General features: G+C 37.6%; 1 protein-coding gene across 3 annotated transcripts in view; it reads left to right on the top strand.

The window, feature by feature from the left end:
• Window positions 1-25,389, top strand: part of FRRS1 (ferric chelate reductase 1) — a 61,619-nt gene extending 36,230 nt beyond the window's left edge. For all 3 annotated transcript variants that reach the window (XM_018045809.1, XM_018045810.1, XM_018045811.1), the window contains exons 9-16: window positions 5,581-5,694; window positions 7,825-7,937; window positions 10,682-10,768; window positions 15,219-15,316; window positions 15,564-15,622; window positions 23,087-23,230; window positions 24,358-24,419; window positions 24,504-25,389. In XM_018045809.1, coding sequence (XP_017901298.1) covers window positions 5,581-5,694; window positions 7,825-7,937; window positions 10,682-10,768; window positions 15,219-15,316; window positions 15,564-15,622; window positions 23,087-23,230; window positions 24,358-24,419; window positions 24,504-24,596 — 770 coding nt within the window. In that variant the 3' untranslated portion in view covers window positions 24,597-25,389. The remainder of the gene's footprint in view (window positions 1-5,580; window positions 5,695-7,824; window positions 7,938-10,681; window positions 10,769-15,218; window positions 15,317-15,563; window positions 15,623-23,086; window positions 23,231-24,357; window positions 24,420-24,503) is intronic.

Raw genomic sequence — 27,216 nt, 5'->3', positions numbered from 1 at the left:
TTTTTTTTACCTTTTCACAGGAAATTTAATTCTCTTCTCTGGGTATCAACAGTGATTGTAGATTAGAATTTGAAACATTCAGGAAGCAGATACCTGAATATTGTCACATTTCTTTGCATCATGTTGTCCAGTCGCTAAGTCAAACCATAGCTTTGACTATATGGACCTTTGTCAGCCAAATGATGTCTTTGCTTTTTAATACCCTGTCTAGGTTTGTCATAGCTATTCTTCCAAGTTACCAAATCATGATGATTACATGACTATTAAACATTCATGTCTACTAAATGCAGTGAACAAAATGGTATAAATGTTTACCCAATTCCCTTGTAAATAAGGTTGTTTTGCACAGTATTAACAAATGGAATTAATGTATAACACAATGCCAGTGAGGAAAAACACTTTCTCTGTAAATAAATTATTCTATTTATATAAATATACTCTGATTGTTTTCAGCACACATTTACAAACTGAATCAATGAAAAGAAACAAGGCACTGGGATGACCCAGAGGGATGATACGGGGAGGGAGGTGGGAGTGAGGTTCAGGATGGGGAACACATGTACACCCGTGGTGGATTCGTGTTGATGTATGGCAAAACCAATACAATATTGTAAAGTAATTAGCCTCCAGTTAAAATAAGTAAATTTATATTAAAAAAAGAGAAAAATTTGAGAAATGACCCACAATGGGAGAAATCACCTAGGAAAAGGGGTCAGAAGCAAACAAAAGATAATTGAGAGTTAAAAGTATTGTCATATTTAGTAAAACCCATTTAAAACCTTGTTCTAACTGCTATTTTACCCCCAGAAAGCTTTGTCTTATTGTGAAATAAGCCATCAAGTGAAATGCTGAGTCTGAACTGAAAGACAGAACTCATCTGCGTGAATAAGTTATTCACAATTAGAAAATCTACCAACTTAGATAATTAATGAAGTAGAGACCCCATTATCACGTGACCTGTTATTTTGGCAAGTTAGGAATAACACTGTAGGAAGTGAAGTGAAAGCATTGTATGCATGTGCTTGGTTGCATCTGTCTCTTTGTGACCCTATGGACTGTGGACCGCCAGGCTCCTCTGTCCATGGGATTATCCAGGCAAGAATTCTCAAGTGAGTTGCCTTTTCCTTCTCCAGGGGATCTTCCTGACCCAGGGATTGAACTTGCATCTCCTGCACTGCAGGCAGATTCTTAACCGTTGAGCCCTCATGGTGCTAAACATGAACTCAATGTCCCTTAAAGCAAAACACCAAATTTATAATGGAGCCATGCAATGGAACACCAAAATTATATGGATTTCTGCTTTAATGAAGGTTAAGTTCATGTTAGTCCATGGCTCCATGGTACTTCAGTTTAAAAACACTTTTCTTCCAACTTGACTCTCAGGCTGTTAAGAATGTGGTCCAGTTTTTATCACTACCACTGTACTAATGCAATATTTTTAGATTCTTCAAAGCCTTCCTTGTAAAGTTCAATAGTTTTTTTTCATTATCTTCTATTTGACATTTTTGTAACTTCTGATAGCTATTGTCTCCTTTTTCTTGACACTAGTCACTAGGTATTCACTATAAAAACTTCTCATTTTCTGCTTTATCTCTGATTTTCTCTGGTATAACAAGACATGATATAATTGTATTCACCAAATGAATAACCAGGTGTCCAAACACTAGTTTTTGAACAGTCCATTTCTTCTCTACTGTTTCTAAAGGCTCTTTATCATACACTAAAATCTGTCAGTAAATCATATTATTTCTAATTTATTCTTCCATTGATCCATTTGTCTATTACTGCACTGTTTGAGTAATAGGTTGTAAGTTTTGATAAAGCATGATTCCCCTCCTAGCCTTCTTTTTTTTTTTCAGGAATTCTTGCCTCCTCTTTGTGTATCTGCTCTTCTAGATAAAGTTTAGGAATGATTTGTTAAGTTTCATTAAAAATCTTTTTGGGTTTCTGATTGGAATTGAAATTTTAGATTAATTTGTGGGATAATCAGCATCTTTGAGTCTTCCTATCCAGGAATATATTGAGAAATTGCATTGATTCAGATCCTAAGGTTTTCTTCATGTTTTCCTACAGGGCTTACTTACTTTTGTTACCTTGTTCCTAGGCATTTAATAAATTTCTATTACATACTATTGTGAGTGGAATTTTTTTTCTAACGTTTTTTCAATTTGTTTATATTTAGGAAAGTTATTGATATTTGAATGCTTATCTTGAAAGTAGCCAGCTAGTTTTCAAAATGAATATCTTGGATTTTCTAGATAAAACATTGTGTTTTATGCAAATAATGACATTCAGTTCAGTTCAGTTCAGTCGCTCAGTTGTGTCGGACTCTTTGCGACCCTATGAATTGCAGCACACCAGGCCTCCCTGTCCATCACCAACTCTTGGAGTTCACTCAAACTCACGTCCATCGAGTCGGTGATGCCATCAAGCCATCTCATCCTTGGTCGTCCCCTTCTCCTCCTGCCTCCAATCCCTCCCAGCATCAGAGTCTTTTCCAATGAGTCAACTCATCATATGAGGTAGCCAAAGTATTGGAGTTTCAGCTTTAGCACCATTCCTTCCAAAGAACACCGAGGACTGATCTCCTTTAGAATGGACTGGTTGGATCTCCTTGCAGTCCAAGGGACTCTCAAGAGTCTTCTCCAACACCACAGTTCAAAAGCATCAATTATTCAGCACTCAGCTTTCTTCACAGTCCAACTCTCACATCCATACATGACTACTGGAAAAACCATAGCCTTGACTAGGCGGACCTTAGTCGGCAAAGTAATGTCTCTGCTTTTGAATACACTGTCTAGGTTGGTCATAACTTTCCTTCCAAGGAGTAAGCATCTTTTAATTTCATGGCTGCAGTCACCATCTGCAGTGATTTTGGAGCCCCCTAAAATAAAGTCTGACACTGTTTCTACTGTTTCCCCATCTATTTCCCATGAAGTGATGGGACCAGATGCTATGATCTTTGTTTTCTGAATGTTGAGCTTTAAGCCAACTTTTTCACTCTCCTCTTTCACTTTCATCAAGAGGCTTTTGAGTTCCTCTTCACTTTCTGCCATAAGGGTGGTATCATCTGCGTATCTGAGGTTATTGATATTTCTCCTGGTAATCTTGATTCCAGCTTGTGTTTCTTCCAGCCCACCGTTTCTCATGATGTACTCTGCATAGAAGTTAAATAAGCAGGATGACAATATACAGCCTTGATGTACTCCTTTTCCTATTTGGAACCAGTCAGTTGTTCCATGTCCAGTTCTAACTGTTGCTTCCTAACCTGCATACAGATTTCTCAAGAGGCAGGCCAGGTGGTCTGGTATTCCCATCTCTTGAAGAATTTTCCACAGTTTATTGTGATCCACACAGTCAAAGGCTTTGGCATACTCAATAAAGCCGAAACAGATGTTTTTCTGGAACTCTCTTGCTTTTTTGATGATCGAGCTGATGTTGGCAATTTGATCTCTGGTTCTTCTGCTTTTTCTAAAACCAGCTTGAACATCTGGAAGTTCATGGTTCACGTATTGCTGAAGCCTGGCTTGGAGAATTTTGAGCATTACTTTCCTAATATGTGAGATGAGTGCAATTGTGCAGTAGTTTGAGCATTGTTTGGCATTGCCTTTCTTTGGGATTGGAATGAAAACTGACCTTTTCTAGTCCTGTGGCCACAGCTGAGTTTTCCAAATTTGCTGGCATATTGTTGTCCTCATTTTCTTTCTTTTCCTGTTTCACTGCATTTCTTACTTCTCCCAGAAAAGTATGAATGATAGTGTAATATGGCAAATATTCTTGTCTTATTCCTGACTTTTATGGGATTGCTTCTAATATTCAGTGTTGTATCACGTTTATTGTATTTTTCTGGGGAATATATTTTATTGTGTTTAGAAAATATTCTGTCCCTACCTTTACAAAGAGTTCTTGTCATGGGTGTGTGCTGAATTTCATCTACTGTCTTTTAGGTAGCAACTGAGATGATAGTTGATTGTTACTTTTGTATATTTCTGAACAGTGAACAATTCTCACTTTCCTGGGATGAAAGTGCTTGATCATGTCTTATTATTCCCTTAATGCAGATTAATATAATTCACTAATATTTTATTTAAGCTTTTTGCATCTGTATTCATAAATGTTTTTGATGTATGGTTGTGGGATGTGTGTGTTTTTGTGTGTGTGCATGCCTGCCTCATGTTGGTTTCAGTGTTATGCTAATCTTACAGAAAGAACTCAAGAAGAGTTTAAATAAATATGAATTTTTGAAGTTAAAAATTTTTAAAAATTGTATGATAGAACTCATTCACATAACAGCCTGAGACTTAGGGATGGAAATATTTGACTAATTCAATAAAATTTTATTGTTACTATTCTCCAGATTTGCTACTACTTTGATCAATTTTTGTAATTCTAGATTTTCTCAGATATTCATCCACTTCAGTTAGATTTTGAAATATTTTTGGCTGACTTAAAGTTGTATATAGCATTTTTATATAATTTTAAGGAATATCTTCATATCAGTAGCTATGGCACTGTTTTCATTTCTAATACTGTTTGTGATTTTTTTTTTTTATCTTGTGGTCAGATTTACCAAAAACTCAATTTTATTGGCTTTTACAGAATTAATTTTTTCTCATTTTTAGACTTACTAGTTTATTAACTTCATTCGTTTATTTTTAATCCATCTTGTTTTCTGGTGTCCTAGGTTATGTTTTGTAGTTTTAAATGCATCTTTAAATAAATTATTTACTTCAAAGTCTTCTTAAATTTTTTAAAGAGAATGCTTTAGAATGGTTAAAAACTTTTGAATAGTACCTTAATTATATCACCTGTGTTTTGACATAAAGTGCCTTCATTGTTATTTGTTTAAAAAGGTTTGTAATTTTAGTTTTGACTTCCTATGTATCCTAAGGATTATTTAGAAGAGTTTTATAAATATCTAGCTGGACCACTTTTTCCTAGCTTTCTTTTGTTAATTTTTATTTTGCTTAATTTTAGTTAGATAAATAACCTGTATACATATTTCTTTTGGAAGTCATTGAAATAATGTAGTCTGTGGTCTAATACTTACTTGAGACAAAGATTCACACCATATCAAATTTCTTAATTATTTTTGACACTTCTATTCTAAAATTTATGTATGTTCCATAATTTGTTTACTCATCCTTCTAATGATGGACATTTAGCTTGATTGAATTTGTTTGGCCAGTGTAAAGAAATGTTTCTATGAACATTCTTGTATATATATCTTTGGTTAAAAAGGGAATATTTCTGTAGGATAGATTCCCAGAATGGACACACATGCATTCATAGTGACATAAACAAACTAGCTGGGATAGTTCTATACATTATAGATTTTATTTTATAAATAATGAATATTATTATAATATATTGACTATATATTAATATTATATTAACACATGTTGCATATTTATAATACATGTTGCATTAATATAATGTCAGTATATAATACTATATATCATCTCTACTGAAATTTATTTTTTATTACCTTAAGAAATTTTGTTTTCAAGCCATGTCATTGTGTCTCCATTCCTTCTCTCCTGAGAAAGTAATTCATCTTCATTTAAAAAAAAATTTCAGGTCGAATTCATAAGCATTCTCAGCAACCTTTGATTACATATGAAAAATACACTGTGACAGGTGATCCAAAAAACATAGGAGGATCCCGTTCTTTACTCCTTCTGAAGGTTCATGGTAAGTTACATGTATAATATTATCACTACTTTGTGGAATAAACTTAACTTTGTGGGATAAATTTAATGCTGTTTAGATTGAGAATGATAACAGGCACAATTTAGCAAATATCCATAAATCTTCTAAGTTTAGGCAACAACATTTGCAGGTAGCATTATCTATCTTAATGTTTGCTATTTTTTCACAAAAAGAGAGTAGGGGTGTTTCAGTGGTTTTAACCCTGACTTATATTAAAATCACCAGGGGAGCTTTTAAGATATTTATCAATAGAATTTTTAAAAAGTACACTTCACTTCACTTCAGTTGCTCAGTTGTGTCTGACTCTTTGTGACCCCATGAATCGCAGCACGCCAGGCCTCCCTGTCCATCACCAACTCCATGAGTTCACTCAGACTCACGTCCATCGAGTCAGTGATGCCATCCAGCCATCTCATCCTTGGTTGTCCCCTTCTCCTCCTGCCTCCAATCCCTCCCAGCATCAGAGTCTTTTCCAATGAGTCAACTCTTCGCATGAGGTGGCCAAAGTATTGGAGTTTCAGCTTTAGCATCATTCCTTCCAAAGAACACTCAGGGCTGATCTCCTTCAGAATGGACTGGTTGGATCTCCTTGAAGTCCAAGGGACTCTCAAGAGTCTTCTCCAACACCACAGTGTTCTTCGGCGCTCAGCCTTCTTCACAGTCCAACTCTCACCTCCATACATGGCTACTGGAAAAACCATAGCCTTGACTAGACGGACCTTAGTCGGCAAAGTAATGTCTCTGCATTTGAATATGCTATCTAGGTTGGTCATAACTTTTCTTCCAAGGAGTAAGTGTCTTTTAATTTCATGGCTGCAGTCACCATCTGCAGTGATTTTGGAGCCCAAAAAGTTGTTTCTAATTGCAGCCAGGATTGAGTTTTATTGGGTGAATTAACTTTTATGAAACTTTAATTATGCCATTTATTAAAATAAATGGTAATAAATTAGTAGTTTGTGATTGTGATTGTTTAATTATAACAGTAGTTCGGATTCAAAGCTTCCCTGGTGGCTTATATGATAAATAATTTGCCTGCAATACTGGAGACCCAAGTTTGATTCCTGGGTTGGGAAGACCCCCTGGAGAAGGGAATGGCAACCCACTCCAGTGTTCTTGCCTGAAGAATCCCATGGACAGAGGAGCCTGGTAGGTTATAGTCCGTGGAGTCGTGAAAAGTCAGATACAACTGAGCAACTAACACTTTCACTTGGTTTCAAAGATGTAATTTTTGTTGTTGTCGTTGAAGAACTGGTCAGTGTACAAGTATTTGAGGGTATACAAAGTAACTCAGTGCTATCATTACGTATCACATACTTAAAGGGAATCAAGTAGGAAGAGCAGTAGCCTAGAAATCAGGCTCTGATGTACTCTGGTTGTACAAGTAAAAATTGATTCCATTTGAAAAGCAGTCCAGTTATTGTTGAAAAATGAGGTTAAAAATAGGAGAATAGTGTAAGTGTATACTGTACTATACTGTACTTTTATAAAATATTGATACTAGCAGGGAACTTTCTTTAATTGGTGTATTACCTTTATATACTCCAGAATTATCCATTCTAGTGGGAGTTTCAGTAAAACTTGAAAATATCTTTATCGTTATTTCACTTCTACCAGTAGCTCTAGTTGAGCAGTAATTGGATTCAGAAATAATATGCCAGTTTGTTTTCCATTATTTTTAGGAGTAAAATGTGAGACGATTCTGATAAAGCTATAGGTAGGCTGTATTAGTGTAATGATTAACAGCACAATTAATTTAAAAAGACTGGATTCAAATTCCGACTTATAACCTTGGGCAAGTTACTTAACTTCTCTATGCTTTCCTTCAAAACTGGAATAATAATTGTAAATATTTTATAGGAATTGTTGTTAGGATCAGTTAGATTAACATGCATTAAGTACTTGGAGACAGTGCCTGGCATGAAATAAGAGCTTTGAAAGTGTTGGCTATTAGAAGTAGTAGTGGTGGTAAAAGCGTTGATATTTAGGTTGTATTTATTATGTTAGCTGAATGTCTTTTGTTGATTGTTTACATTTTCTAAGCATTTGGATTGGTCATTTAAGAAATAGCTTTATTAGACTGTGTTGTCAACCACTGCATTTTCTCACCTGTAGGTGCCTTAATGTTTGTGGCATGGATGACCACTGTTAGTGTAGGTGTACTGATTGCCCGGTTCTTCAAACCTGTCTGGTCAAAGGCTTTATTTGGTGATGCAGCTTGGTTTCAGGTAGGTGGAGAAATAGTTTAATGCAGCTTCCATATTACTTGAATGTTGCAACATGAAAACATATGAATTAAGTGGATTTTTGCATGGTTATAGTTGTAATTTTGGAATCCTTGTAATCTCTTTTTGCCATTTGGTTTCCTAACCAACTGAGAATAGACATAAGATACTTGATGGAGATAAAAGTAAAGACAGCTTTATGAAGGATCAGGCTGAGTTGGAGCATGTATTATCACCATGTGTATTTCTTTGGAACACAGACCTTGGGTTCATTTAACATGATCTTGAGTTACATGTCTAGTTGCAAAAGAAGATTAGAAGAGCGTTCACCCACTGCACTGAGTACAGATGGGTCCAAGAAGGCGCTGCATGCATGTTCAGTCGTGTCTGACTTTCTGCGACCCCATAGGCTGGTAGCCCACCAGGCTGTTCTGTCCATGGGGATTCTCCAGGCAAGAAAATTGGAGCGGGTTATCATTTCCTTCTCCAGGGGATCTTCTAGACTCAGGGATCAAACCTGCGTCTCTTGTGTCTCCTGCATTGACAGGTGGGTTCTTTATCAGCTGAGCAATCAGGAAAGCCCAGGAAGGCAGCAAAGCAGAAGAAAGAAACAGTGGCTGCTCACTATGCTGCAAAGCAGCAGTCTGTCCTCTGGCTGATGGGCTAGTGACTGTTAGGCAATCCCTCACTCGTCAGTCAGTTCAGTTCAGTCGCTCAGTCATGTCTGACTCTTTGTGACCCAAGGACTGGAGCACACCAGGCCTCCCTGTCCATCACCAACTCCCGGAGTTTATTCAAGCTCATGTCCATCAAGTCGGTGATGCCATCCAACCATCTCATCCTCTGTTGTCCCCTTCTCCTCCCACCTTCAGTCTTTCTCAGCATCAGGGTCTTTTCAAATGAGTCAGCTCTTCGCATCAGGTGGGCAAAGTATTGGAGTTTCAGCTTCAACATCAGTCCTTCCAATGAACACCCAGTACTGAACTCCTTTAGGATGGACTGGTTGGATCTCCTTGCAGTCCAAGGGACTCTCAAGAGTCTTCTCCAACACAACAGTTCAAAAGCATCAATTCTTCAGCTCTCAGCTGTCTTTATGATCCAACACTCACATCCATACCTGACTACCGGGAAAACCATAGCTTTGATTATGTGGGCCTTTGTTGGCAAAGCATTTTAATATGCTATCTAGGTTGGTCATAACTTTTCTTCCAAGGAGCAAGCATCTTTTAATTTCATGGCTGCAGTCACCATCTGCAGTGATTTTGGAGCCCCCCCAAAATAAAGTCTGTCACTGTTTCTACTGTTTCTCCATCTATTTCCCATGAAATGATGGGACTAGATGCCATGATCTTAATTTTCTGAATGTTGAGCTTTAAGCCAACTTTTTCACTCTCCTCTTTCACTTTCATCAAGAGGCTCTTTAGTTCATTTTCACTTTCTGCCATAAGGGTGGTGTCATCTGCATATCTGAGGTTATTGATACTTTTCCCAGCAATCTTGATTCCAGCTTGTGCTTCATCTGGCCCAGCGTTTCTCATGATGTACTCTGCATATAAGTTAAATAAGCAGAGTCACAATATACAGCCTTGACTCGTCAGTCAAGATTATGTATTTCCTGTGTAGGTAGGAAGAGAAATTGAAAGTGTCCTTTTTCATGCTGTCCTTTCCCTGGGGGATGAGGAGGCAGTCTTTTAATAGAAACATGGGCAAAGGTCAATAAATACCCCTCAAAACAAAATAAAACACACCTTACCTTTCATTTGTCATGGAGTACGGATATTTGCGTATACAGTGAAAGATCAACAAATGTGTGTCGAGATAGAGTGTGCATGTCTGCTTGTAGAAAAAAATATCGCTATTGTAACAGTTTTGACTTTAGAAGAAGGTTTTCTTGAAACTTCATATAAATTTGTAGCTTTTAAGATTGACTTTGTCTAACATCATTTCTCAGCTTTGGCAGGCAGTGTTAGTCTGTTTTACTTGTTCTCACTACTGATTGTCGTATGTCTTGCTCCTGTCTGTCTCTGCCTTTGATTGTTCGCTCTCTTTTTCCTCTTCTCATGTGGATATTCCCAACTGGAAAACTGTTTGTCTCCCTTTCAACCAATTGAAGTCCTCCACTGTCTTCAAAGCTATAATATCTGCACATACTGCCTGACTATAGGTCCTACTTTCTGGTGACTATGTATGTGTGTATATCTAGACTATATTTAGTGACCATAGGTCCTACAGTCTCTGGGGTAGTTTTGGTTTGCATCAGTTATCCTGGCATAATCCACTACAAGTGCCCATTTTCACTCTCAGTATTCTCCTTGTTTTAATAATGAATTATACATTTCAAATATGTTTCTCTTATCTGTGCAATTAAACCCCAAGCTCCCCAGGAAACAGTATTTTCTATTTCCTTGCAGTTTCATTGTATGTAACCAGTTTGCTTGGTGGTGGAACTTAATAAATGTGTTTGGAAGGAAATGAGTTTGGCAAGTAAGTGCTCTCTGTGTGTGAAATATCCATTCCCACTGTTCTGTGCAGGTGAAGTCTTGGCAGATGCTTTTGAGTGATGAGGTTGGCAGCTTAGACTTTTCTTTAAGGTTCAATGGTATAGTAAGATTTTAACTGACAACAAATTGTGGTTAGATGTCAATTGAATGGATAACTTCTGTGGTCTCCATTCATCTTCATGGTTACACCAGCTTCTTTCTTTTTTGTGGTTCTCTCTCTTCTCATTTGTCATTTCACTCTTGCAGGTGCATCGAACTCTCATGCTCACTACTTCTGCCCTCACCTTTATTGCTTTCCTTCTGCCTTTTATTTACAGAGGAGGCTGGAACTGGGTAAGTAGACCTTAAACAGAATGTTTTTTTTTATTATATTTATATGTTTAAAATTCATTTTGATGCCGAAGGAGGTTGCTGCTTTTTTTCTCAAATGATGCATAAAAAGATATATCTTCATGTCCCTCTTTCTCTCCTTTTTGAATCATCTGATGAGTGTTTCACGTGGTTGGTGTCAGGGATGGAGTTAGAATGTTAGTGCAGATTACTTGGTAGTGGAATGTATTTTTAGACAGTCTCAAATTTTAACTATATATGTAGCATTAATGAATTTTCTCACTATAGAATGGTGAAGGTTGAAAGCATGATATCTAAGGAACATGAACACTTTAAGTGGTTTTCTCTAATACTGTGACTATCACTGTTAATATTAGTTGTATTCCTACTATGTGAGCAGCCATGCTAAGTGCTTTACATGTGCTCTCAAATTTAAACCTCAAACAAAGTCTTTACTGATGATAATCCCATGTCATTAAAGAAGAAATGGAGGCTTATTCTCAAATGTGGATCTCAAGTTTAGACCTTTACCCTGGCTTGGAGACTCACACATCCAGCTGGCTACTCAGAAACTCAATTTGCGTGTCCAAGACATCTCAAGCAGTGTTCCCTTCTTGGGCCAAAACTTTGGAATTATTCTTAACTCTGCTCTTTTGCACACCCTGTGTCAATTCCATCAGGGAATCCCATTGGCAATACACGTCAAATAACAGCACTTTTAACCAACACTGGTACTACTCTGTGGATTTGAGCCAACCTCATCTTTTTGCCTAAATTGTTACAATAGGTACCTAATTGGTCTCTCTACTTCAACCCTTGCCCATGTACAATCTGTTTTCAATCAAGAAGCAGAGTGATTTTTATAAAATGTAAGTCAGATTATATCATTCCTATGCCCCAAACTGGTTTCTCTAATGTCTCAGTTTTATCCCAAGTTAAAGCTGAAGTCCTCCATGACTGGTTCCCAGTTACTCTCCGGATTGGTCTCCTCTTCCTTTCCTCACCCATAGCTCATTTAATTTCACATTTGGCTAATTCTCAGCATGTTACTGATTTGTAGTCTTTACAAAGATTCTTTCTTTTTCCTAGGTCATGTGTCCTCTACTCCCTTACCTTCTGCAAGTCTTTGCTTAAATGATAGTTTCTCAAAGAGCCCTGCTGTGCTCTATTTTTTTTTTTTCTAAAGAAATGTTTACCTTATGTCATTTAATATAATTTACTTAAATAATGTATTTTTTCTTTTGTCTTCTCACACTAGTATGTGAACTCTATGAGAGATGGGGTATTTATGGGTATGTTTGCTAGTGTATCTGTAACACTCAGATCAGATTCTGGTACGTGACATGTCAGTAAATATTTATCAAATGAATGAATGAGGCTTATTGAGAATCAGAGATGTACCTAAACTGAGTTTCCAATATACTCTTCTAGTTTAACAGCCAGTCAGAATTTGATATCAAAATTTAATATTTCAATTTGGGCTGTTGCTATAAGGGTAAATATGGATGAATCTTGGGTAATAGATATTACTAGGAAACCTCCTTTATGCTTTTTAAGTATTTTTAGACTGGTCAACCTATTTTTTAAAGGGAATTATGAAGATTTTCTGATAAGACTTGAGACATTGGTACTTTATTTTCTCTAGGTACTTGCGACAAGTGTAATGCTTACTTTATAAACTTCGTAGCTTGTAGTCTTTGTAGTTGTGACAAGGGTGATAAAAAGCATAATTCTATAGCTGGACCCTTGGATTTGAATCCTCATGTCATCACTGATTACCTGCAATACCTTGGGCAAGTTGCTTAACTTCTCTGTCCCTCAGTTTACTCAAATGAAGATAGTAGAGTATCTATCTTATAGGCTTTCTGAGGGTTGATAGTTGATTAACTGAATGCACTTAAAATAGTTCCTGGCACATTCTAAACGTAAAAGAATTTTGTCACTGCTATTACTATTTTTTATTAGATAGGGACAATTTCCGTCTCCAGTCCAGGTTGTAACTTATCTGCATAACTGAGTCCACAGTTTGAAAGTTTTATAGTGCTGGTCTGTCAACTTTTAGTTCCTAATTTGCAGAAGCTTCCTATATTGGCTTAGAAACCATATGCCCTTGTTCTGGGTCACAGATTTTAGAGCCTACCCAAGCATGGTAGTCAGTGACAATAGACTGAGATATCCCTATATCTAAATGTGTTATGGATTAGAGCATCTTTGTAATCCTTCTCTTAAGTTTTTAAATGCCATAATTGTGCAAAGTGGTCTAATCCCACTCTGTTGATTTGAGCCGACACACATCACTGAGGGAGGGGTATAGCTGAAACTATCAAGATGTTGCCTTGATGATTTTTCTTGGCTGAGACCTTTGAGTGACTAGGCTCTGTTAAGCCACATGGGTTGCTCCTGCTGCTAAGTTGCTTCAGTTGTATCTGACTCTCTGCGACCTCATGGACTGTAGCCTGCCAGGCTCCTCTGTCCATGGGATTCTCCAGGCAAGAATACTGGAGGGGGTTACCATGCCCTCCTCCAGGGCATCTTCCCGACCCAGGGATAGAACCTGCATCTCTTATGTCGTCTGCATTGGCAGGTGTGTTCCTTACCACTAGTGCCACCTGGGAAGCCCAAGCCACATGGGTTACAAGGAATCACATAGAATCTTTGGCCCCGGGAAACATAGAGGTCTGAACAAATAATTACGGTACACTGGGTTGATTGTTCCTTAAATACAGATACTAACTAGTCTTCAGTTCAGTTCAATTCAGTCGCTCAGTTGTGTCTGACTCTTTGTGACCCCATGAACTGCAGCACTCCAGGCCTCCCTGTCCATCACCAACTCCCGGAGTTTACCCAAACTCATGTCCATTTAGTTGGTGATGCCATCTAATCATCTCATCCTCCGTCATCCCCTTCTCCTCCTGCCCTCAATCTTTCCCAGCATCAGGGTCTTTTCCAATGAGTCAGCTCTTGGCATCAGGCGGGCAAAGTATTCAGCTTCAATGTCAATCTTTCCAATGAACTCCTAGGACTGATTTTTAGGATGGACTGGTTGGATCTTCTTGCAATCCAAGGGATTCTCAAGAGTCTTCTCGAGTACCACAGTGCAAAAGCATAGTTCTTCAGCGCTCAGCTTTCTTTATAGTCCAACTCTCACACTCATACATGACCTACTGGAAAAATCATAGCCTTGACTAGATGGACCTTTGTTGGCAAAGTAATGTCTCTGCTTTTGAATATACTGTCTAGGTTGGTCATACCTTTCCTTCCAAGGAGTAAGCATCTTTTAATTTCATGGCTGCAGTCAACATCTGCAGTGATTTTGGAGCCCCCCAAAATAAAGTCAGCCATGGTTTCCACTGTTTCCCCATCTATTTGCAATGAAGTGGTGGGACCAGATGCCATGATCTTCGTTTTCTGAATGTTGAGCTTTAAGCCAACTTTTCCACTCTCCTCTTTCACTTTCATCAAGAGGCTTTTGAGTTCCTCTTCACTTTCTGCCATAAGGGTGGTGTCATCTGCATATCTGAGGTTATTGATATTTCTCCTGGCAATCTTGATGCCAGCTTGTGCTTCTTCCAGCCCGGTGTTTATCATGATGTACTCTGCATAGAAGTTAAACAAGCAGGGTGACAATATACAGCCTTGATGTACTCCTTTTCCTATTTGGAACCAGTGTGTTGTTCCATGTCCAGTTCTAACTGTTGCTTCCTGACCTCCATACAGATTTCTCAAGAGGCAGGTTAGGTGGTCTGGTATTCCCATCTCTCTCAGAATTTTCCACAGTTTATTGTGATCCACACAGTCAAAGGCTTTGGCATAGTCAATAAAGCAAAAATAGATATTTTTCTGGAACTCTTTTGTTTTTTCGATGATCTAGTGGATGTTGGCAATTTGATCTCTGGTTCCTCTGCCTTTTCTAAAACCAGCTTGAACATCTAAAAGTTCAAGGTTCATGTATCTGGCTTGGAGAATTTTGAGCATTACTTTACTAGCATGTGAGATGAGTGTAATTGTGCGGTAGTTTGAGCATTCTTTGGCATTGCCTTTCTTTGGGATTGGAATGAAAACTAGTCTTCGGTGGGCTTCAAATGGCTGTGCTGGTGTTAGTGGTCATCTAACATACTGGTGGAAGGGGGCAGCATTCCATGATTGGATTCCATCACAACCATTTATGCACTGTGTGGACCTGGGTGTATTACTCACCACCTCTGAGCCTCAGTTCCCTTGTTTATGGAAGTGGGATATTGATAACTAACCATTAGGCATCAGAGTAAGCATTAGTGATGATGTGTATAAAGTATGTGCCTGGCATAGACACTCAGTGAACAGTGTTTATTATTATTATTAAATGTTTACAGCTAGAGAAAATCCCTAAGAAACTGCTTCTGTGTGTATTATTTTTAATTTGTGGATTTGATGGACAAGATTAATATCATTAAAATGATATAACTTTGTTCAGCATGCAGGTTATCACCCATACCTTGGTTTTCTAGTGATGGTTTTAGCACTTCTTCAGCTTCTTTTGGCAGCTTTCAGACCACCTTTACATGACCCAAGGTACTTGTAGTCTTTATTTATAAATGCTCTTAAGGTAGATATCATTAACTGGCAAGCCAATTCCTTTTTTTTTTTTTTGCATTTTATAAAATTCAGTGATAAATTATATTTACTTAAAAAGGTTTTAAAATGTATTTCAGATAGCTGATGCCTAAGCAATAAGGGAAATTACATGCTTTTTATTCTCTTGGGAATTTATTGTAGTTCCATCACTTTAAAGAATACTGACTGGTTCTTTATTTGGTAGAAGGAAAATGTTTAACTGGACTCATTGGAGTATGGGAACAGCTGCTAGAATAATAGCAGGTAAGTAATTGTGATGCCACTTATTCATATATAATTGAAAGTTGTTTATATTGCAAGTTGTAATTTGGCTTAAATGACTTTTAGATGCATTAGTAACTGGAGTAATTGGTTGTTGAGGAGAAATCAGTCTTAAGCATTGAAATCCAGAAAGTAATTTCTAGAGGTAACTATTTAAGCTATTATTTCAGTTTCAAGGTTTTAAAAATGACTTTAAAACCCTCCTTTTAAGACTTCTTTTTAGCATTTGCCTTTGCCAGCAGAATAAGCTATGCTGATGACCAGACATATAAGCAGCTCAGCTTGAGGGTATGTCATGGATTGGGCTGAAATAAGCTTGGGCACCCAGCCCTCTGTCTCCAGGTTTTCTCCTTGGGAATGGTACCTTCCAAGGCAAGGTGTTTTTTAAACGTCAAGTATGATTCTGTAGTATTTTTTAAATTAATTTTAATGGAGGATAATTACTTTACAATATCATGATGGTTTTTACCATACATCAACATGAATTGGCCACCAGTATATATGTGTTCCCCTCCCCCGATCCTGAACCCCCTCTCCCAGGTCCCTCCCCACTCTACTCTTCTGGGTTGTCACAGAGCGCTGGCTTTGGGTGCCCTGCTTCATGCATCAAACTTGCACTGGCCATCTATTTACATATGATAATGTATATGTTTTAATACTATTCTCTCAAATCATCCCACCCTCCCCTTCTCCCTCTGAGTCCAAAAGTCTGTTCTTTACATCTATGTCTCCTTGTGATGCTTTATGTGATAAATACCTAAGCTGATCTCCTGCCCTCACATTTCTACGTTCTATAGAAATCGTGGAAGAGGAGGTATAGTCAGAAATGGCTTCCATACTTTTTCCCTCTTCTACATTGCAGACTTAAAACATTTTTAAAAGTTTGGGCACCTCTTTCTTAACAATTGGTAGATTGTAATTATAATTTCCCATCTTAGCCTTTCTAGTCTTACAATAAAAACTTAATTAACTACTTGGGAGATGAGAAAAGATGGCGGAGGAATAGGACGGGAAGACCACTTTCTCCCTCACAAATTCCTCAAAAGAACATTTCAACGCCGAGCAAACTCCACAAAACAACTTCTGTAGGCTGGCAGAGGACATCAGGCAACCAGAAAGACCATTGTCTTCAAAAACAGATTTTTAATCTTTGCTCTTAGGTTTTTGTTGTCAATTTTGTACATTTAAAAACCCAAACCTCACTACCCAAGTTTACCTGAGAGCGAGATTTCTGGCTTGATCACTCTCTCCTCCTTTGGACTCTCCTTTTTCTCCACCAGGTGGCCTCTGTCTCTTTTCTCCCCCATCTCTCCTCTATCCAATTCTGTGAGTCTCTGTGTGTTCCAGACGGTGGAGAACACCCAAGGAACTGGTTACTGGCAGGATTTGTCTCTCTCCTTCTCATTCCTCTCTCTTATCCTCCTGGCCACCTCTGTCTACTTCCTCCCTCTCCTCTTCCCTGTATAACTCCATAAATACCTCTGAGCGGTCCAGATTATGGAGCGCACATAAGGAAGTGACTACTGGCTAGCTTGCTCTCTCCTCTTTTGATCTCACCGCATCTTATTCCAGTTACCTCTAACTACCCCCTCCCTCTTCTCTTCTCCTTGTAACTCAGTGAACCTCTCTGAGTGTCCCTCAATGTGGAGAAACTTTTCATCTTTAACCTAGATGTTTTATCATTGGTGCTGTATAGATGGAGAAGTCTAGAGGCTACTGTAAAAATAAAACTGAAAACCAGAAGCAGGAGGCTTAAATCCAAAGCCTGAAAACATTAGAGAACTCTTAAATTCAGGGAACATTAAGCAATAGGAGCTCATCAAATGCCTTCATACCTACACCGAAACCAAGCTCCACCCAAGGGCCAACAAGTTCCAAAACAAGACATACCACTCAAATTCTCCAGCAACACAGGAACACTCCCCTGAGCTTCAATATACAGGCAGCTCAAAATTATTCCAAAACCTTTGATGTCTCATAACCCATTACTGGTCACTCCACTGCACTCCAGAGAGAAGAAACCCAGCTCCACCCACCAGAACTCCAACACAAGCCTCCCTAACCAGGAAACCTAGACAAGCCACTGATACAACCCCACCCACAGTGAGGAAGCTCCATAATAAAGAGAACTCCACAAATTACCAGAATATAAAAAGGCCACCCCAAACGCAGCAATATAACCAAGATGAAGAGACAGAGGAATAATCAGCAGGTAAAGGAACAGGAGAGTTGCCCACCAAACCAAACAAAAGAGGAAGAAATAGGGAATCTACCTGAGAAGGAATTCCGAATATTGATAGTAAAAATGATCCAAAATCTTGAAATCAAAATGGAATCACAGATAAATAGCCTAGAGACAAGGATTGAGAAGATGCAAGAAAGGTTTAACAAGGACCTAGAAGAAATAAAAAAGAGTCAAAATATAATGAATAATGCAATAAATGAGATCAGAAACACTCTGGAGGCAACAAATAGTAGAATAATGGAGGCAGAAGATAGGATTAGTGAAATAGAAGATAGAATGGTAGAAATAAATGAATCAGAAAGGAAACAAGAAAAACGAATTAAAAGAAACGAGGACAATCTCAGAGACCTCCAGGACAATATGAAACGCTCCAACATTCGAATTATAGGAGTCCCAGAAGAAGAAGACAGAAAGAAAGATCATGAGAAAATCCTTGAGGAGATAATAGTTGAAAACTTCCCTAAAATGGGGAAGGAAATAATCACCCAAGTCCAAGAAACACAGAGAGTTCCAAATAGGATAAACCCAAGGCAAAACACCCCAAGACACATATTAATCAAATTAACAAAGATCAAACTCAAAGAACAAATGTTAAAAGCAGCAAGGGAAAAACAACAAATAACACACAAGGGGATTCCCATAAGGATAACAGCTGATCTTTCAATAGAAACTCTTCAGGCCAGGAGGGAATGGCAAGACATACTTAAAGTGATGAAAGACAATAACCTACAGCCCAGATTACTGTACCCAGCAAGGATCTCATTCAAATACGAAGGAGAAATCAAAAGCTTTACAGACAAGCAAAAGCTGAGAGAATTCAGCACCACCAAACCAGCTCTCCAACAAATTCTAAAGGATATTCTCTAGATAGGAAACACGAAAAGGGTGTATAAACCTGAACCCAAAACAATAAAGTTAATGGTAACGGGATCATACTTATCAATAATTACCTTAAACGTAAATGGGTTGAACGCCCCAACCAAAAGACAAAGACTGGCCGAATGGATACAAAAACAAGACCCCTCTATATGCTGCTTACAAGAGACCCACCTCAAAACAAGGGACACATACAGACTGAAAGTGAAGGGCTGGAAAAAGATATACCACGCAAATAGAGACCAAAAGAAAGCAGGAGTGGCAATACTCATATCCGATAAAATAGACTTTAAAACAAAGGCTGTGAAAAGAGATAAAGAAGGCCACTACATAATGATCAAAGGATCAATCCAAGAAGAAGATATAACAATTATAAATATATATGCACCCAATATAGGAGCACCGCAATATGTAAGACAAAAGCTAACAAGTATGAAAGGGGAAATCAACAATAACACAATAATAGTGGGAGACTTTAATACCCCACTCACACCTATGGACAGATCAACTAAACAGAAAATTAACAAAGAAACGCAAACTTTAAATGATACATTAGATCAGTTAGACCTAATTGATATCTATAGGACATTTCACCCCAAAACAATGAATTTCACCTTTTTTTCAAGTGCTCATGGAACCTTCTCCAGGATAGATCACATCCTGGGCCATAAATCTAAACTTGATAAATTCAAAAAAATCGAAATCATTCCAAGCATCTTTTCTGACCATAATGCATTAAGATTAGATCTCAATTACAGGAGAAAAACTATTAAAAATTCCACCATATGGAGGTTGAACAACACACTTCTGAATAACCAACAAATCACAGAAGAAATCAAAAAAGAAATCAAAATATGCATAGAAACTAATGAAAATGAAAACACAACAACCCAAAACCTGTGGGACACTATAAAAGCAGTGCTAAGAGGAAAGTTCATAGCAATACAGGCATACCTCAAGAAACAAGAAAAAAGTCAAATAAATAACCTAACTCTACAACTAAAGCAACTAGAAAAGGAAGAATTGGAGAACCCCAGAGTTAGTAGAAGGAAAGAAATCTTAAAAATTAGGGCAGAAATAAATGCAAAAGAAACAAAAGAGACCATAGCAAAAATCAACAAAGCCAAAAGCTGGTTCTTTGAAAGGATAAATAAAATTGACAAACCATTAGCCAGACTCATCAAGAAGCAAAGAGAGAAAAATCAAATCAATAAAATTAGAAATGAAAATGGAGAGATCACAACAGACAACACAGAAATACAAAGGATCATAAGAGACTACTATCAGCAGTTGTATGCCAATAAAATGGACAACGTGGAAGAAATGGACAAATTCTTAGAAAAGTACAGCTTTCCAAAACTGAACCAGAAAGAAATAGAAAATCTTAACAGACCCATCACAAGCACGGAAATTGAAACTGTAATCAGAAATCTTCCAGCAAACAAAAGCCCAGGTCCAGATGGCTTCACAGCTGAATTCTACCAAAAATTTCAAGAAGAGCTAACACCTATCCTACTCAAACTCTTCCAGAAAATTGCAGAGGAAGGTAAACTTCCAAACTCATTCTATGAGGCCACCATCACCCTAATACCAAAACCTGACAAAGATGTCACAAAAAAAGAAAACTACAGGCCAATATCACTGATGAACATAGATGCAAAAATCCTCAACAAAATTCTAGCAATCAGAATCCAACAACACATTAAAAAGATCATACACCATGACCAAGTGGGCTTTATCCCAGGGATGCAAGGATTCTTCAATATCCACAAATCAATCAATGTAATTCACCACATTAACAAATTGAAAAATAAAAACCATATGATTATCTCAATAGATGCAGAGAAGGCCTTTGACAAAATTCAACATCCATTTATGATAAAAACTCTCCAGAAAGCAGGAATAGAAGGAACATACCTCAACATAATAAAAGCTATATATGACAAACCCACAGCAAACATTATCCTCAATGGTGAAAAATTGAAAGCATTTCCCCTAAAGTCAGGAACAAGACAAGGATGTCCACTTTCACCGCTACTATTCAACATAGTTCTGGAAGTTTTGGCCACAGCAATCAGAGCAGAAAAAGAAATAAAAGGAATCCAAATTGGAAAAGAAGAAGTAAAACTCTCACTGTTTGCAGATGACATGATCCTCTACATGGAAAACCCTAAAGACTCCACCAGAAAATTACTAGAGCTAATCAATGAATATAGTAAAGTTGCAGGATATAAAATCAACACACAGAAATCCCTTACATTCCTATACACGAATAATGAGAAAGTAGAAAAAGAAATTAAGGAAACAATTCCATTCACCATTGCAACGAAAAGAATAAAATACTTAGGAATATATCTACCTAAAGAAACTAAAGACCTATATATAGAAAACTATAAAACACTGATGAAAGAAATCAAAGAGGACACTAATAGATGGAGAAATATACCATGTTCATGGATCAGAAGAATCAATATAGTGAAGATGAGTATACTACCCAAAGCAATTTACAAACTCAATGCAATCCCTATCAAGCTACCAGCCATATTTTTCACAGAACTAGAACAAATAATTTCAAGATTTGTATGGAAATACAAAAAACCTCGAATTGCCAAAGCAATCTTGAGAAATAAGAATGGAGCTGGAGGAATCAACTTGCCTGACTTCAGGCTCTACTACAAAGCCACAGTCATCAAAACAGTATGGTACTGGCACAAAGACTGATATATAGATCAGTGGAACAAAATAGAAAGCCCAGAGATAAATCCACACACATATGGACACCTTATCTTTGACAAAGGAGGCAAGAATATACAATGGAGTAAAGACAATCTCTTTAACAAGTGGTGCTGGGAAAACTGGTCAACCACTTGTAAAAGAATGAAACTAGATCACTTTCTAACACTGCACACAAAAATAAACTCAAAATGGATTAAAGATCTAAATGTAAGACCAGAAACTATAAAACTCCTAGAGGAGAACATAGGCAAAACACTCTCCGACATAAATCACAGCAGGATCCTCTATGATCCACCTCCCAGAATTCTGGAAATAAAAGCAAAAATAAACAAATGGGATCTAATTAAAATTAAAAGCTTCTGCACAACAAAGGAAAATATAAGCAAGGTGAAAAGACAGCCTTCTGAATGGGAGAAAATAATAGCAAATGAAGCAACTGACAAACAACTAATCTCAAAAATATACAAGCAACTTATGCAGCTCAATTCCAGAAAAATAAACGACCCAATCAAAAAATGGGCCAAAGAACTAAATAGACATTTCTCCAAAGAAGACATACGGATGGCTAACAAACACATGAAAAGATGCTCAACATCACTCATTATTAGAGAAATGCAAATCAAAACCACAATGAAGTACCAGTTCACACCAGTCAGAATGTCTGCGATCCAAAAATCTGCAAGCAATAAATGCTGGAGAGGGTGTGGAGAAAAGGGAACCCTCCTACACTGTTGGTGGGAATGCAAACTAGTACAGCCACTATGGAGAACAGTGTGGAGATTCCTTAAAAAACTGCAAATAGAAATACCGTATGACCCAGCAATCCCACTGCTGGGCATACACACTGAGGAAACCAGAATTGAAAGAGACACATGTACCCCAATGTTCATCGCAGCACTGTTTATAATAGCCAGGACATGGAAACAACCTAGATGTCCATCAGCAGATGAATGGATAAGAAAGCTGTGGTACATATACACAATGGAGTATTACTCAGCCGTTAAAAAGAATTCATTTGAATCAGTTCTGATGAGATGGATGAAACTGGAGCCGATTATACAGAGTGAAGTAAGCCAGAAAGAAAAACACCAATACAGTATACTAACACATATATATGGAATTTAGAAAGATGGCAATGACGACCCTGTATGCAAGACAGGAAAAAAGACACAGATGTGTATAACGGACTTTTGGACTCAGAGGGAGAGGGAGAGGGTGGGATGATTTGGGAGAATGGCATTCTAACATGTATACTATCATGTAAGAATTGAATCACCAGTCTATATCTGACGCAGGATACAGCATGCTTGGGGCTGGTGCATGGGGATGACCCAGAGAGATGTTGTGGGGAGGGAGGTGGGAGGGGGGTTCATGTTTGGGAACACCTGTAAGAATTAAAGATTTTAAAATTTAAAAAAAAAAAAAACTAAAAATAAATAAATAAACTACTTGGTCTTAGTTATTAATTTAACTCATCTCATAAACTCTTTTAGTATATTTCACTTGATATAATTCACACATGTATGCACACACATATATAGTTACCTCTTGAAATGTATTTGAATATGTGTATTTTCTTATAAATGTAGTGGCAGCAATGTTCCTGGGAATGGATTTGCCAGGACTGAATCTTCCTGGCCCATGGAAAACCTATGCAATGATTGGATTTGTAGCCTGGCACGTTGGGACAGAGATTATTCTGGAGATACATGCTTACCGACTCTCTAGAAAAGGTAACCGGCTCAAAGAGCAGTGTTGTAGAATCACTTTTATACAAACCGTTGGAATATAATTAGTTTCTCAACACTAATGGTTGACTCTTACATGGTACCTTACTAAATTTTGTTTCCATCGCTATGTCTATGATAAAAATAGAGGAAATTTTCTGCCTTTGTTTTTTATATTCATTAGTATTAGAATTTGTGAGTAAAATGCAAGGGAAAGATGGAAGCTTTTAGGGAAGATGCCTTCTTTGTAAGTACTTTTTTACTTTGCATGCTGGTCTGACATGGGGCTAGAATGAACTGAGAGCCCTCAATGACTGGAGCTGAGAGACCCCTGAGAAGGAGGAAGAAGAGATGCTCATCCGTAGTTAACACAGGGCAAAGCTGCAGATGCATTTTACCTATTGAACAGACTTCCTGTGTGCTATCACTTGAGTTGCTATCTGCATTATATATAGCTAGCTAACCAGCATGCTACATAAGAAGGACTTAATACTTGGCCAGTTCTCTCTAGTGGTAAGGTCCATTTCGGCCCCAGTGCCAGGCAGGGTAAGATACCTGTAGCCATTAGGAGTGGAGAGATTAGTAGAGAATCAGTGACATGTTAGCCTGGTTTCTAGGCTAACTGTCCTTTGTGTTGTAAGGTGGCCTTCTAAAAACGAAACCTCTTTGTTGTCTAGTGTGTGTACACAGCAGCTTTTTTGGAACTGAGTAGTAAAAACTGTCCTACCATTTTCTGGCTCTTGATAGGGTAACATACATAGGATTTGAATCTTTTTTTTTTTTTTTTTTTTTTATTGGTGTAGTTGATTTACAATGTTGTGTGGGTTTGACCCCTAAAGGGACTTTTGATAACCACTAGATTATGGCTTGCTATTTAAAAAATATATATGTATTTAACACTTGGATTGTTAGAACTCTGACTAGAAGAAAGTCCTTTCACATGTATCCTGTAGCCAGCTTGACCTGATTTGTAAGAGTCTTAAATATGCAAGAAGTTTGCAACGTTTGGTCTCTTGAAATGCAAGAATGTACATCTTGGAAGTCGGCCAATGCTCCGAATCAGGGCTTTCTTTGAGAATGAGTTTACCTGCATACTCACTGGCCTTACAAACCTTTATTCTTGTTCTTGACAGTTGAAATACTGGATGATGATAGAATTCAGATCCTCCAGTCGTTTACCGCAGCTGAAGCAGAAGTAAGTTCTTTCTTCTTATTTATTGGCACAAACCTTAGTGATTGGAGTTTCCTTTTTTCATATCTCATTTTTTTTTTCTTTTAGGGTTATGTTTTTAAAAAGGTGGTGTTAGCAATTTATGTTTGTGGGAATTTGACTTTTCTCACTATGTTCTTATCTGCAATCAACCGTCTATGAGCGAGCGAACACCTTGGCTTTTGCAGACCAGGTGATAATTACCATCAAGCCAAAAAACGTGATGCCTGTCCTGACTGCCTGGAATGTATTCATGAATTCTAATTAGGGAAGATCAGATCATGTCTATAGAGAAATTCTGAAATCTGGTCTTTAGAGATCAACATTCAGTAGGGTCCTATGGACTATAAACTGATATAAAGTTTTATGTATTATTCTGAGTCTTAATGGGAAGATTGTGTTTGAGGAGAAATAATTCAAATATTTTTTATGCTGCAATTTTAATAATGTTAGCATTTAAGAAAATAACTGTTTTAGAAAAACAAAAGGATGTCATTAGGATAAAATGGAGACTGTATTAAGGTAAATATCTTTTGGACTTAAAGGTGCTGTTGTACTTTAAGGAAAACATTTATTTTTTACTAGTTTCTATGAATGGTCTTTCTTAGGACTTTTTCCCTTTCCCCTTTCCTAAGAATTTTTGAGAAACGTATTTTTCAGCCCAGTTTTTTAGACATGTCCTTTGTTTTATGTATTTTGTTACTTCCCTGATAAAGGTAAAAGTGGGGTTAACACCATTTCATTAACATTTGAATATATTATTAATATTATAATTTCTTTCTTAACAGTGAAATGCACGTGTACATCTTTGATTCAGTGTCTTCATATATTTAGCTAAGAGCTAAAATGACATTTTATATGTTAATTGTTTTGACTATGAGATAAAGTCTTAGTCTTTGGAGATTGTAGATTTGCATTTCAAAATTAATAAAATTCATTCTTGTGAGCATTTTAATAGTTACTCTCTTCTTTTGTGCTAATAAAATAATATGGATGATTCTGTTTTGTTAGAAGTTTCTGATACTACAATGAATTAGAATCATCAGTATTATTTTCCTTCCTATTTCAATAATTTCTCTTTTATGATTGGTTCTCAATTTGCTATGGGGATTTCTAGCCAGTGGGTGGCACCGTAACACTACTACTTTGCTCCTGTTTCCTTGTGCTCATTCATTTTCAGTATTTAATATCTTGGGGTGGCATACCCCTTAAAATTCACTAGCTCTTAATATTTATTTGAAAAATTTCTGCCTTTGAGGGAATGATCACAGTTATAGGTTAGAACTGAAATTAGGGACCAATGTTGTTATTTTCTGGTTCTATCTGTTTTCTAACCATGTTATTTAATAAACCATTGTTTGATACTTCTGTTTACATTTCTGTGACCTGGTAACAAATGAACACAACTATCTTAGATAGATAAAACAAGCAAAACTATATTCTTAAAATAAACAGTTTAGGGAAGCATCAGTTCAGTTCAGTCGCTCGGTTGTGTCCGACTCTTTGCGACCCCATGAATCGCAGCATGCCAGGCCTCCCTGTCCATCACCATCTCCCGGAGTACACTCAGACTCATGTCCATCGAGTCCGTGATGCCATCCAGCCATCTCATCCTCGGTTGTCCCTTTCTCCTCCTGCCCCCAATCCGTCCCAGCATCAGAGTCTTTTCCAATGAGTCAACTCTTCGCATGAAGTGTCCAAAGTACTGGAGCTTCAGCTTTAGCATCATTCCTGCCAAAGAAATCCCAGGGCTGATCTCCTTTAGAATGGACTGGTTGGATCTCCAAGGGACTCTCAAGAGTCTTCTCCAACAGCACAGTTCAAAAGCATCAATTCTTCGGTGCTCAGCCTTCTTCACAGTCCACCTCTCATATCCATACATGACCTCAGGAAAAACCATAGCCTTGACTAGACGGACCTTAGTCGGCAAAGTAATGTCTCTGCTTTTGAATATGCTATCTAGGTTGGTCATAACTTTTCTTCCAAGGAGTAAGCATCTTTTAATTTCATGGCTGCAGTCAACATCTGCAGTGATTTTGGAGCCCCCCAAAATAAAGTCTGACACTGTTTCTACTGTTTCCCCATCTATTTCCCATGAAGTGATGGGACCGGATGCCATGATCTTCGTTTTCTGAATGTTGAGCTTTAAGCCAATTTTTTCGCTCTCCTCTTTCACTTTCATCAAGAGGCTTTTTAGCTCCTCTTCACTTTCTGCCATAAGGGTGGTGTCATCTGCATATCAGAGGTTATTGATATTTCTCCCGGCAGTCTTGATTCCAGCTTGTGTTTCTTCCAGTCCAGCGTTTCTCATGATGTACTCTGCATAGAAGTTAAATAAGCAGGGTAACAATATACAGCCTTGACGAACTCCTTTTCCTATTTGGAACCAGTCTGTTGTTGGAACCAGTCTGTTGTTCCAAGTCCAGTTCTAACTGTTGCTTCCTGACCTGCATACAGGTTTCTCAAGAGGCAGGTTAGGTGGTCTGGTATTCCCATCTCTCTCAGAATTTTCCACAGTTTATTGTGATCCACACAGTCAAAGGCTTTGGCATAGTCAATAAAGCAGAAATAGATGTTTTTCTGGAACTCTCTTGCTTTTTCGATGATCCAGCGGATGTTGGCAATTTGATCTCTGGTTCCTCTGCCTTTTCTAAAACCAGCTTGAATATCAGGGAGTTCATGGTTCACGTATTGCTCAAGCCTGGCTTGGAGAATTTTGAGCATTACTTTACTAGCGTGTGAGATGAATGCAATTATGCGGTAGTTTGAGCATTCTTTTGCA

The sequence above is a fragment of the Capra hircus genome, chromosome 3, assembly GCF_001704415.2.
Source record: "Capra hircus breed San Clemente chromosome 3, ASM170441v1, whole genome shotgun sequence".
Lineage (NCBI taxonomy): Eukaryota > Metazoa > Chordata > Mammalia > Artiodactyla > Bovidae > Capra > Capra hircus.
This window is presented reverse-complemented; position numbering and strand designations above follow the sequence as displayed.